The sequence below is a fragment of the Carassius carassius genome, chromosome 40, assembly GCF_963082965.1.
Source record: "Carassius carassius chromosome 40, fCarCar2.1, whole genome shotgun sequence".
NCBI classification, from domain to species: Eukaryota; Metazoa; Chordata; class Actinopteri; order Cypriniformes; family Cyprinidae; genus Carassius; species Carassius carassius.
In genome coordinates this window covers 1,665,001-1,678,733 of record NC_081794.1, presented here as the reverse complement: position 1 = coordinate 1,678,733, position 13,733 = coordinate 1,665,001, and the positions used below count along the sequence as shown (strand labels likewise).

The following is a 13,733-nucleotide window of genomic DNA, read 5'->3' as shown; positions in this document are numbered from 1 at the left end:
CAACATTTAGAGTATGTAGTAACCAAACGGTATATTAACTACATTTTTATGTTATGATTAATATTAATAATAACAATAATGTATAAATAATAAATTGCTTATAAAAATTGTGGCAAACAGTAATAGTCATATTTTATAAATAATAATCATATATAAATAGAAAAAGGTGATGAGTAAACAATAAAATCATAATAATTGGAAAAAAAAATTAAAATAAATAGCATTATTGCGTTTAGGTGAGACTGATATGGGATTTTCCTACTTGATATTTCACCATTACTTGATTGTATATTATATTGCATATTAATAATTGATTTTGTTGTTTTTAAGAAAAATAATAATAATAATTTATAAATAAGTTACTAATAAAAACAGTAAATGCAGAATAAATACATTTAAAAAAATAAGTATTTAATTTAATAAAACTTGGATAAGAGTAAATGATTCAAAGTAAATTAATAAAATAATAATAATATACAAATAATAATTCCCATTCATATTTGGATGTGGGTTTTTCCTGTTTGATATCTCAACAGTACTTAAGATATTTTTATTATATATATGTGTATGCATTTTTTATTTATTAATTTGTATTTTTTTGGTTGTTAAAATAATTTTCAGCATATATAAATAATACATTCTAAATCCTAAAATAAATAGATAAAAATACACTTACTAATAAAATTACAAAGAAAAATTGTGAAGAACAATAGATCCTAATAATGAATAAAAAATATTTAGACATAAGAGTAAACAATGTGAAATAATAAAGGATAAAAATAACAATTCAGAAATGATACTAAATGAATGCGTTCCTTTTAGAGTCAAATCTGGGCTTTTCTACTTAATAACTCAGTCCAACTTTATTACACATCATTTAGCAATTAAACTGCAATGCATGTTTTTATTTAATTTTTTATTAGAAGTTATAAGATCCATTATTTACCGTGTTTTACACAACCGTTTCTGAAAACTGCAATTCGTTTTGAGTTTGGTCTTCATTTTGTCATTTATTCACCATGTTTGTGTGCACAAATCTCTGTGAATAGTGTTTTTTTGCCAGGTTTCAGAGTTGGAAGGCCGTCTTCAAGATCGGTTGCACTTTATCCAGTAGGAAGCTGCAAATGTAGTCTTTCCCAAATGAGTGAAACGCAGCATTGGCTAGTTAATCACATTAGTTCCACCTGGCTAGTTTAGAGATGAGATGTGTGACACGGAGCAGGAGAGATAATGAAGGAGGGATGTGTGATGCGTGTTAATGGAGACAGGAAGCGTTTGAGATTGAGCTGTTGAAGATGAAGTGTGTGGATTCTCAGCCACATCATCTGCCATTGGCTGAACAAACACAAAGCCCCGCCCCAGAATAACGCCATTGGTGGGGACGGTGTTTGGTTGATCTGATGCTTAAACAAACAAAGTTTTGATAGTAAAAGTTTTCTAATGTGTGTGTGTGTGTGTGTGTGTGTGTGTGTGTATAGGGCTGTCAGTTGATTCAATTTTTTTTTATCTAATTAATTACATGATATTTCAGTTAATGACAAAATTAATTTGACTGAAAATACCCACAAGATATTTTTATTAAATGGGAAAATATCAAGTAGACATTACAAATTGTAGCTTTACAAATATTTTATTTGATTCAACAAAGAATGCATTACACATAAACATTTAGGCTACAACGGCCTGTGGAATATAAAAGATAATTTGAGAAACATCTCAGTATTGTTTTTCTTCACACATTGAAAGTCAATTAATAACCAGAACAGCTTAATAAAATACGTTCCTTTAAAAAGAAAGGTTTGAAATGACATGAGAGTGAGTAAAGAATGACAGATTTGTTAGTTTTTTTGGCGAACTATCCCTCTAATGTTTTTATTGTTATTATTAATTAATTAAATTATTATCTAAATAAGAAACTAAGTCTGCCAGCAGGTTGCGGTAAATGTCATCAGTCGATTCATTGAAACAACTGATTCATTCAGGAATGAAGTAAACGACTCTTTTTATGAATGAGTCTTTTGAGTCATTGATTCACTCGATTCGTTCAAAACGCAGATTCGTTCAGAAACTAAACACGGCTGTGTTTCTCGGACGCGCCACAATTCTGCTGTGGCCTTAATGGTAATACATTCTTTGCAAAATTGAACAAAAACACATAATAACGCGTTGAAAATATAACACAATATCAACTTCTTACTAAACCGTTGTATAAAATCGCATTTAAACTCATGATATTCAGGTCAAAAACCGCTTTCCCTGCTTGTTTGATATTGATTTTGTATAATAAAAGGCCTTTTCTTTTGCACCAATATCTTGAATCTTAAGGCATAACTGCATTCGTGAAGCTGCGCATGTCCTGACGCAGTGAAGTCAGGGTCCGAGAGCAAGAGAATCAGACGCTCCGTAAAGGAAGAGACGGATCTCCTTCTTCCTCCTGCAGTGTGGAAGTGAAGGGAGGGGTGTTTCTGCTGCAAACCGAGTGCTGCTTTCTAATCAGACCTTCTCTCTCTCTCTCTCTGTGTGTGTGATCATATGCTGCTTCAATGTCCACTAAGGAGATGACAATGGGAAAAAAGCCAACAACCCAAACCACTGCAGCTGCATCATTGACCAAATCTTCACGGGAGGCCTGCAGTCTGACGTCACCTGCCAAGTCTGCAAGTAAGAGCCGACACAGCACAGACGAATCAATCCTTCATGCATCTGTTCTCGCTTAAATGGATGCATTGAATTGAATGTGTTGATGTGTTCTTCTGCTAGTTTTTTTGTGAATAGTTTTTTTTTTTAAAGGGACAGTACACCCAAAAAGTGAAAATTGTCATTCACATTTTATTTGTGCATTTTTCACACACAAATATAAGAAAAATATTTTAAATAATTTTACACAGTTTTTAATTCATTTGAATATTTAACAGCGATTTTTTTTTTTGCACTACAAGTATTTATTATATAATTATTTTACACAAAATTAAAATATTTGATTTATTACAATTTATTTTTTTCTGTGTACCTTTTGCACAAAAAATATCGGGAAACTATTTAATTAGAAAATTACATATTTTTGTGCTATATTTGAATGTTACATTTTATGTTTTAGAATTTTTTTATCAGTAGTTTTTTGCATACAAATATAATACAAAAAATATATGTATTTTACACAGTATTTCAATATTAAACCTGTAATTTATTGGAATTTTTATCAGTACTTTTTTCACAGAAAATATTGGCTGAAATATTTAATAATAGAAAATGGATACTAGTAAAAAAATATATATTTGATGTAATATTTATTTTAATTTTGAATCAGTATTTTTGGTATTGAATAAATGAGTAATACAATCGCCACTAAATATCGAGGTCCACATGTGGTGTCCTAGTAGGCAGCATAATTATCCTTCCTACAATCTGTGTTGCCTTAAAATGCTCCCTACATAGGCAGCTCACTAGGTTTTGGAACAGAGCCGGTGTCTGTATCCTGTGCTCTATATGTAACCCAGTTTGATCTCTGACCGTCCTCTGGAGTGTTCAGATCCTGTGTGAAGTTCACAGGTCACTGATGCTCCTCAGCGCCACCCTGTGTTTAACAGAGGCATGGCGCTCCGCCCATTCAGTTCCTGCTGCGTCCCAATTACTTAAGATGCTGCTGCTTCTAGCAAGTCGAGTTTTAATGACTTCCACCAAAAATAAATGTTTTTTTTTTTTAAGACTGTGCAGTACAAGACTGACAAGCAGACAGAAACGCTGCTCTTTTTGCTGATTATTTGTGAGCACAAAACGATACTTTGCAGTGTTTTCCCCTTTTCTATCAAACATATTCTATTGGACTCTCCAGCTTTTATTTTATGTATAAAACTCTTATGAAGTGAACTCACTTAAAGAGTTTATTATAATTTTGCCAGAGAAAGTTGAATCATCTGTTAATGTAATATAACTTTGTTTGCTTGATTTGTGTTTACAACAATACATAATATGGGGTCAAAATGATCAATTTCTATTTTATGCCAAAAATCATTAGGATATTAAGTAAAGATCATGTTCCATGAAGATATTTTGAAAATCTCCTACCTAAAACGTAATTTTTGATTAGTAATATGCATTGCTAAGAACTTGATTTGAACAACTTTAAAGATGGTTTTCTCAATATTGTGATTTTTTTATTTTTTTTTCCAGATTTCCAAATAGTTGTATCTCAGACACGTATTGAACCATGCATCAATGGAGAGATGATTTATTCAGCTTTCAGACGATGCATACATCTCAATTGTAAAAAATGGACCCTTATGACTGGTTTTGTGGTCCGGGGTCTCATGTGGTGTTTTCTCGTCCGCAGTGGGGTTTCCACAACGATAGACCCGTTCTGGGACATCAGTCTGGATCTGCCGGGGTCCTCCACCCCGTTCTGGCCGCTCAGCCCGGGCAGTGATGGCAGTGTGATGAACGGAGACAGTCACCCGAGCGGAGCCACCACGCTCACAGACTGCTTACGCAGGTACAGACGCACCTGAGCCCCAGCACAGACAGCCGTGTCTGCCATCGCCTCTGACTCACACTTCTGCATCGCAGGTTCACTCGACCCGAACACTTGGGAAGCAGCGCCAAGATCAAATGCAGCGGTTGCCATAGTTACCAGGAGTCCACCAAGCAGCTGACGATGAAGAGGCTTCCCATCGTGGCGTGTTTCCATCTCAAAGTGAGCGTGCATGCATGCATTACCTACAGAGCATTGTATATGAGCCACTTTGAAGTAGGGATACATGACATATCAGTTATTATTGATCGTTAAATTAATTGTATCTGATAATGTTGATGATAATTTTCACATACTGAGCAATATCATATGCATTTATAATTGTGCATGTTTGTTTTAATACTGTACATCATTTTAACTTCAGAATTCACTGTTAATATTATTTTCACAATTGTAATAAGAGTTTATGATGATGATGATAATGGTAAATATTATAAATACTATTATTAACGATAATATTAATTGATAAATTATACATGTATAGAAATATCACAATTCTGTAATACTGTGTAAAATCAATTATACACTAATTATTACTTTAATGTTGTTGTTTGTTTGTTTTATTCACATTCGTATGGAATTTTAAAATGTATATACATCATTTAATTATCATTTTATATTATGAAATGTTGCCAAAAATATTTTTTATTTTTTATTAAGTATTAAATGAGGATTGTTAAGAAATATAAAAATTCTGTACTAATGTGTAGTATTTAAAACAAAATTACTCTGTAAGTGTCATTGATACCAGATTTTACTTTTCATTAATTAATTTAGATTATTTTTATTGTTGTTATTAATGATTTTAATATTATTATTGTATTGATGGCTTATTATATTTCTTTTATACACATTAGTATAAAACATTTATATTTCTATACATTTATTTATAGTTAAATATTAATTATTTAATGTTGGTATTATTATTATTATTATTAAATATTACGTTTTTACAAGTATTAAAATTCTGTACTACTGTGTACTATTTAAAGCAAAATAATTGATGGCAGACTTTTCACAATTTTGTTTTAGGTTGTTATTATTATTATTGTTATTTGTATTATCATTGCTGCTACTACTGTAAAAACATATATTTTATTATTATTAATTGTTTTACCCAGAGGAGTATGCAACGTCAATTTTAATAGACATACCTTGTTTGATTTTTAATAATAATAGTTATAGCAGAGATTTGCCCTGAATAAAGCCCATTGCTGCTGATCTGGTATTGCATCTTAAATATTATTATTATTATTATGAGAATATTAATTATTATACATATACTGGTTGTAATATTATCATAATTACCAGGTAGTTCTCATCAGTCAGTGTTTTTATACTGGTGCATCTGTCGAGTGTGGCTAAGATCTGAATGTTTTTGTGTGCTTCCTTCTGTTTCTGTGTTTCTACACTCGCACGGTTCGCTGTGTTTGATTCTCGGGTTTCTTCTGTCCAGCGGTTCGAGCATTCGGCGAAGCTCCGGCGGAAGATCACCACATATGTGTCCTTTCCTCTAGAGCTGGACATGACGCCCTTCATGGCCTCCAGGTCCGAGTCTTCAGTGTGTTTACTGTAGGGATGGAACCATTACCGGTTTGACAATAAATTGTGATCAGATTACGCTTTCCTATTTTTATTATCATTAAAATCATATTTGATTATTTCAACGACTTGGGACAAATGAATACTGTCCAGCATAATGTAGAGTTTTCAGTAACCGTCTCAGAGTAGTTTATTTTTGTGCAAAAACACCAGAAAGATGAATTAATGATATGAATAATGTACTTCTGAAGGTTCTGTCTTTTTTTTTTAAAGCTTAATTTGAACATTTGATGCATGACATTAGATAAACTGTTTCAGTAGGGCTGCTCTATTATGACAAAAACAAATCATAATCACGATTATTTAACACCGTTATTAGTGGGCCATATAACCAACATTTATTTTGATGCTAAAGTATTAAGTTAGCAGCCTACTATAGAAATTGAATAATCAACTGTAAAATAAAACAGCATAGTCTTCACTTTGTTTGATTTATATTAAGTGCACAGTCCACAGAAGGAATATTAGGCTGCTGTCACTTTAAGAGCTGCATGGATCCAGTTTACTGTTACACGTGTTTTCATTCTCATCTGTTTACATTCATTTATTACATAACCGATGAGGATTTACATGAAGAATCACTAATCGCTGAATTTGGACACATTTTTTATCATGTATTTGACCGTTTAGGTGCTAAAAGATGACTTTACATTTCCATACAAGTTCTCTTTCGCTCTTTTAAATCGCAATAATCGTTTGATCTCGATTATTGTTTTTTTTTTATAATCGTCGGAGATCGAAATCGAAACGGAGTTAATTGCACAGCCCTAGTTGTCATTTCAAATCCAGACATCATTGTTTGCATAAACACTAAAATGATAATATTACCAGTCATTTTATTTATTGTTTGTTGAAATTTTTTGTGTCACTTCTTTTTGAACATTTCCTGCACATTTGTGTGATAACATTGATAACTAGGGCTTCAAAATGATTAATCGTGATTAATCAATACAAAATAAAAGTTTGCATACTAACTTTGTTTACATACTGTGTGTGTGTGTGCGCGCTCTATCTCTATTATGTATAAATACAGACACATATTTTTTTTCATATATATTGTGTGTATTTTATGTAAACCCTTGTGTATAATTTATATTATATACAAGTATAAATATTTTACGTATAAAAAGAACACATTTTTCCTTAATATGCACATGAATGGGTGTGGAGATATATATATATATATATATATATATATATATATATATATATATACACACATTACATACACACATAGTATGTAAACAAACTTTTATTTTGAATCGATTAATTGCGATTAATCGTTTTGCAGCACTAGTTATCAGTATTATCACACTATTGTTAAAATGTGCTGGAAATGTTAAAAAAGTACTGACACAAAACATTTCACCAAGTTTTGTAATTAAATTCAACATAAACGATAATTTAGGTCACTATAAAGGTGAGAAGTCATCAAGTGTGATGTTGTGCTGTTTGTGTCTCAGTAAAGAGAGCCGGATGAACGGTCAGTACCAGCAGCCCGTCGACTCTCTGAACAACGAGAACAAGTGAGTGAGCGTCTGCTGCGTTCAGTGAGCTCCGATGTGACGGCTGGTCATGTGACGCGTCTCTGTGTCCACTGCTGCAGGTATTCTCTGTTCGCGGTGGTCAATCATCAGGGCACGCTGGAGAGCGGTCACTACACCACCTTCATCCGCCAGCACAAGGACCAGTGGTTTAAGTGTGATGATGCCATTATCACTAAAGCCAGCATTAAAGATGTCCTGGACAGTGAGGGGTCAGTCTCTCGCACACACACACACACAGACCGCGCACACACACACAGACCGCGCACACACACACAGACCGCACACACACGCACACACACACACACACACACACACAGAGCGCGCACACACACACACAGACCACAGACACACACGCACAGACACACACACAGACCACAGACACACACACGCACACACACACACAGAGCGCGCACACACACACACAGACCACACACACACGCACAGACACACACACACGCACACACACACACACACACACACAGAGCGCGCACACACACACACAGACCACAGACACACACACACAGACACAGACCACAGACACACACGCACAGACACACACACAGACCACAGACACACATGCACAGACACACACACGCACACACACACACAGAGCGCGCACACACACACACAGACCACACACACACGCACAGCCACACACACACGCACACACACACACACACACAGAGCGCGCACACACACACACACACGCACAGACACACACACACACAGAGCGCGCACACACACACACTCACAGACACACACGCGCGCGCACACACACACAGACCACGCACACACACATACACAGAGCGTGCACACACACACACACAGACCGCGCACACACACAGCGCGCACACACACACACATACAGAGCGTGCACACACACACACACAGACACACACACACAGAGCACGCACACACACACAGACACACACACACAGAGCGCGCACACACACACACACAGAGACACACACACACACACACACAGAGCACGCACACACACACAGAGCGCGCACACGCACACACAGACACGCACGCACACACAGAGCGCGCGCACACACACACAGACCACGCACACACAGAGCACGCACACACACACAGACCACAGACACACACACGCACACACACAGCGCACACAGACACACACACACATGATTTATGAATACACACTTCATTATTATTGTTTACAGTAGTAGTACTGTATTTATACAATAGTGCAGTACTTTTTTGTTTTGCACACAAGGAAATAATTTATATTTTTGTTTCTTAATAAATATAACAATAGTTATTATAATAGTACTGATGATGATGATGATGATAATAACAACAATACAGTTGCTGTTGTTGTTGCTGTTTTTATATAATAAATAAAAAATAAAAATTATCAAATAAATACAAATTAATATTATGTGATAAATATAGAATAGATCAAAAAATTTTGTTGCCAGATATCACTTTTCACAAATTTCTTTAAAAACACATTATTATTATTATTATTATTATTATTATTATTACTGCTAGTACTATGGTGTTAATTTTACTATTGTTGTTTTACACATTAGTAAATTAATTTTTCTATCCATTTCTAATTTAATCTAATAATAATAATAATAATAATAGCATTATTATTATTGTTATTAAATAAGAAATGTGTAGAAATTTTAAAATTATAAAGTACTGTGTACTATTACTCTATATATGTGTATATATATATATATATATTTAATTTTTCTTTATGCTAAAAATCATTAGGATATTAAGTAAAGATCATGTTCCATGAAGATATTTTGTCCTACTGTAAATACATCAAAACTTAATTTTTTATTAGTAATATGCATTGCTAAGAATTGATTTGAACAACTTTAAAGATCATTTTCTCAATATTTAGTTTTTTTTTTTTGCTCCCTCAGATTCCAGATTTTTAAATAGTTACATTTTTAGTTTCATTATTTTAAACAAACCAGACATTAATGTATACATCTCAATTTTAAAAAAAAATCAACACTTAAGACTGGTTTTGTGCTCCAGGGTCACATTTATAAAAATACTTTGATGATAAAAGTGTATAAAATCTATAATCATGACTGTATATAACCATATAGTAACTGAAATTAAATTAAGGCAATAATTATTAATTATAAAAAAGTCAAAGATATTAAAATACCTCTCGTTTGTAAAATAGTTGTCTATTCTAAACAGATGCCTTCTCCTGTTTTGCAGGTACTTGTTATTTTATCATAAGCAGTTCCTTGAATATGAATAACGGCGATGCAGGAGCGTCCGAGTCGAAGCTGTGAAGAAGAGCGTCCTCACACACAGACGCAGCTTCTCTCTCAACTAAATCACAACATAGAGTTAAAAACAAAAGACCCAGCTAAACCAATCAGCACTGAGCAGCCGGAGGCGGAGCATACTTGACAGGAAGGGGAGGGGCCTCACTACAGACCCAGACTGACGTCTCAGCGCTGGCATCTCACTCTCACTCACGCTTTCTCATCCTCCTCCATCACTTTCCACCAAGTGTATGAGGGGAAATATTCCTTGCATTCTCCATGTGCTGAAGGCAACAGAATGGTGTTCTCCACTTAAAGAGTTAATCCTGTATCCTCGTCTGTCGCTTGAGTTTCAAATCCTGTCTTCGTCCAGCACTTTTGATTTGGTTTGTTTTTTCCATTCGTTCGGCGCCCTCGTTCTCACTCGCACACGCAGATCTCTATATAAATCTATTTTTATAAGTCATTGCTTTGTGTTTCCGTGTGCTGTCCCTCATCTCTTCTCTCTTCATGTGCTTCGGAGTGAATGGAAAGAAGGTGTTTGTGTCTTTAGTCTTTGGTTTGGTTTCAGATGCATTGTGAATGAAGACGTTTTCCTTTAGTGTGATGCTTGATTCAGCAGTGTTATCCTCAGCCACGTGTGTGTGTGTGTGTGTGTGTGTGTACTGAATCAGTACTCAAACTTGGCATGCTGTTTAAACTGGATGCTAAAAGACTTTGGGAAGGATTTTATAAATGTTAATTATGTATCTATGTATAGTATGTATGTATGTAATGTATGTAAAAAAAAAAATGGTGAAGAAAAAGCAGTGTGTCGTGTGATTGTTTCTCAACCTGTTTGAGCCTTCGTTTTATATGCCATCTTTATTTCTGATATCAGATAATGTAATCGGAGACACTAGAGGCTAAACCATTGCTTTTCATCCAGATTTTGGAGTGTTTTGCTTCCATAATATGTCTTCTTGCAGAAGAGCGAGGTGAAAATAATCTAAAAAAGACATTTTAGCGTTTCTTTATTCGGGTTATTATATTTGCATCCTGAAGATTTCAGCAGCACTTGCATCATTCTTCTAAAGGTTTCACTGAGGGCTGTGTTTATATAAAACTCACCTGCTCTCATACAACATTTCATTCCTAAAAACGTGGTGAAAAAATGTAATTTTCTTTGTCTGTTAACAGTATTGTCTGATTTATGGTGTGATAAAAAGAATTTAAAATACTATATACAACTTTTTATATATAAACAAAATCAATCTGGCTTTCTGTTCTGGAAATGTATGCATATATATATATATATATATATATTAACACACTGGCATTCAAAAGTTTAGTATTGGTATGAATTATTTTTTTATGCTCATCAAGGCTGCATTTATGTGATCAAAAATGCAGAAAAATATTATTTTTAAACAAAATAAGGTTTACTTTAATACACTATTTAAACTAATGTATTTCTGTGATGCTCCGCTGTATTTTCAGCATCATTCCTCCAGTCTTCAGTGTCACACGATCTTCAGAAATCATGAACATATGATGATTTATTATCAGAGCTAAAACCATTATGCTGCAAATTATTTTTATAATTTTTTGAAATCTACAATACTTTTTTTTTGATGAATACATTTTTTTAAACAAATCTTTTAACAATGTAAATCTTTACTTTGATCATTTTTTATCAATAAGACATCCTTGCTGAATAAAAGTATTAATTTCTTTAAAAAAAAAAAAAAAAAAACGTACTGACCCCAAACTTTGGAGCTTATAATGTTTATTAATGTTTTTTTTTCTCTAATCAAATAAACACACTTGATGAGCTGAGAAACTTAAATACTGTTTGTCATCACACACACATATATATATGAATATAATATGGTAGTATATATATTATTTACCTGTAGTGTCTCGTCTTAAACTTCTGAAAGATAAATCGTATTTTTCTTCATTGAAAAGTTTTTTTTTTGAGAACCTTTCAAGATGCGTTTTAGTCCAGTGTTGTTAAATTATGAAATGCGTTTCTATAACCACAAAGTCATGTTTAGAAGCTGAAATACTTGGTTATAGATGAGTGTGTATTCCTCTTCAGTTCTCAAGTGAGTTCCACCAATCAGAGAAGTCAGTTATTGTGAAAAAGTCTTATTTACTGGCTTTTTGCCTTTATTTTACAGGAGAGGGAAGCAGCAGCAGATTTCAAATCTTACCATACCTTTATAGTTAATCATTTCCTATTGTACCAATATGTAGTTTTATTCATTTTTTATATGTATTTAATTATATGTGTATGTGTAAATACCTAAAATTATATATACACAGACATACACACACACAAAATAATTATTTTTATTAAAATTGAATGAGTGAGAGGCCTTCAAAGTGTGCATAAATACAGCATTTATTCAAACTAAGCTGAGGTTGTTTTTCCATAGGAATCGTTGAGGAGAGCCGTGTGTGTGTGTGTGTGTGAGAGGTCTATGTTGAGATGCTGGTGTGTGTCGGGGAGCAGATGATCCGGAGCGCTCGGCTCTTATCGCTGTGTGTCTGGAGCAGGTCTGTGTGCTCAGAGAAGCAGTAGACGCAGGTCTCTGTGGCCCTCGGACGCTCCTGAGACACTTCATCCACACGAGCCATCAGAGAATCTGCAGCACACCAACAACACAGTCACCAGCTGAACCACGCGCTCACAACACAGAGAGCACAGAAAAACTATCAGCACAATCTTCATTTACTGTCCGTTGTTCATTTAATATAGGCCTACGACAAGTGATATTTAGATTAATGTAGTGTACAGAAGTAGGCTACTGTCCATAAATATTTGTATTATGCAAAGAATAGAAAAACACTAATATTAATAATAATTATATATGCACAAAAAAATTGTTACATTTAGGTTAGATTTCTAAGTTACACCAAAAGCATGGTCGATGGTTTAAGTATGTAGAAGTATTAAATATTATAAATATTTAAGTGTAAAAATAATGTTATGACAAAAATTAACAATATGACCTTGAATTAATTTATTTGTTATTGACTCTATTTTGTCAAAACATTTTTTCATGTATGTGTATATATATATATATATATACATGTAAAACAATTAATCACATCCAAAATAAGTTTTTGTTTACATAATATATGTGTGTGTACAGTTTATATTTACTATATAGGAAAACATACAGTATATATATTGAAAATATTTACATGTAAACATTTCTATTCTTAGAATTTATATTATATATAAATATATTTAATATATAATTTTTTTTTCTCTTAAATACATACATGCATGGTTGTGTATTTATATATACATAATAAATATACACAGTACACACACATAAATTATGTAAACAAAAACTTTTATTTTGGATGCAATTAATAATTTGAAAGCACTATATATATATATATATATATATATATATATATATATATATATATATATATATATATATATATATATGAATTAAAACTGGCATAATAGATAATTATAGATGAAACAAAAGTTTAAAAAAAAAAAAATTCAACATTTTTGGAGAATATATTTTGCGGTCCTTCATAGTGCAGCTGAGTATGAATCACCTTCGGAGGACTGTCCGTGTTTGTTGGGCTGCTGTTTCTTGGTGTCCAGCTGCTGGTGTTTGGCTCTCTTGAGCAGCAGCAGGAAAGCAGCGGTCAGCGTGAACATCAGCACTATGATGCAGAGGCCTAGCAGCGAGTAGAGCAGCGCCTCCGAGTACAGCGCTGATCCGGGCACCGAGCGCCCTCTGCCGGGGACCAGCTGCACTGCAGAGCCGC

The 13,733-nt window shown here is 33.6% G+C and overlaps 2 protein-coding genes across 4 annotated transcripts in view; one reads left to right on the top strand and one right to left on the bottom strand.

The window, feature by feature from the left end:
• The window catches only part of LOC132121917 (ubiquitin carboxyl-terminal hydrolase 22-like), a 33,799-nt gene extending 23,046 nt beyond the window's left edge, over nucleotides 1–10,753 (top strand). Inside the window, exons 7-13 of one of the 2 annotated variants that reach the window (XM_059531655.1) lie at nucleotides 2,559–2,661; nucleotides 4,331–4,489; nucleotides 4,564–4,690; nucleotides 5,985–6,076; nucleotides 7,594–7,656; nucleotides 7,737–7,886; nucleotides 9,895–10,753. In XM_059531655.1, coding sequence (XP_059387638.1) covers nucleotides 2,559–2,661; nucleotides 4,331–4,489; nucleotides 4,564–4,690; nucleotides 5,985–6,076; nucleotides 7,594–7,656; nucleotides 7,737–7,886; nucleotides 9,895–9,937 — 737 coding nt within the window. In that variant the 3' untranslated portion in view covers nucleotides 9,938–10,753. Of the gene's footprint in view, nucleotides 1–2,555; nucleotides 2,662–4,330; nucleotides 4,490–4,563; nucleotides 4,691–5,984; nucleotides 6,077–7,593; nucleotides 7,657–7,736; nucleotides 7,887–9,894 lie in introns of both variants that reach the window. The other variant, XM_059531653.1, reaches the window with a different exon arrangement.
• A 1,634-nt stretch (nucleotides 10,754–12,387) lies between these two features.
• Nucleotides 12,388–13,733, bottom strand: part of LOC132121916 (tumor necrosis factor receptor superfamily member 13B-like) — a 3,875-nt gene continuing 2,529 nt past the window's right edge. Inside the window, exons 4-5 of one of the 2 annotated variants that reach the window (XM_059531651.1) lie at nucleotides 13,518–13,733; nucleotides 12,388–12,580 (exon numbers count right to left, since the gene is read on the bottom strand). The exon at nucleotides 13,518–13,733 is cut by the window's right edge and continues 39 nt beyond it. In XM_059531651.1, coding sequence (XP_059387634.1) covers nucleotides 12,414–12,580; nucleotides 13,518–13,733 — 383 coding nt within the window. In that variant the 3' untranslated portion in view covers nucleotides 12,388–12,413. Of the gene's footprint in view, nucleotides 12,610–13,517 lie in introns of both variants that reach the window. The other variant, XM_059531652.1, reaches the window with a different exon arrangement.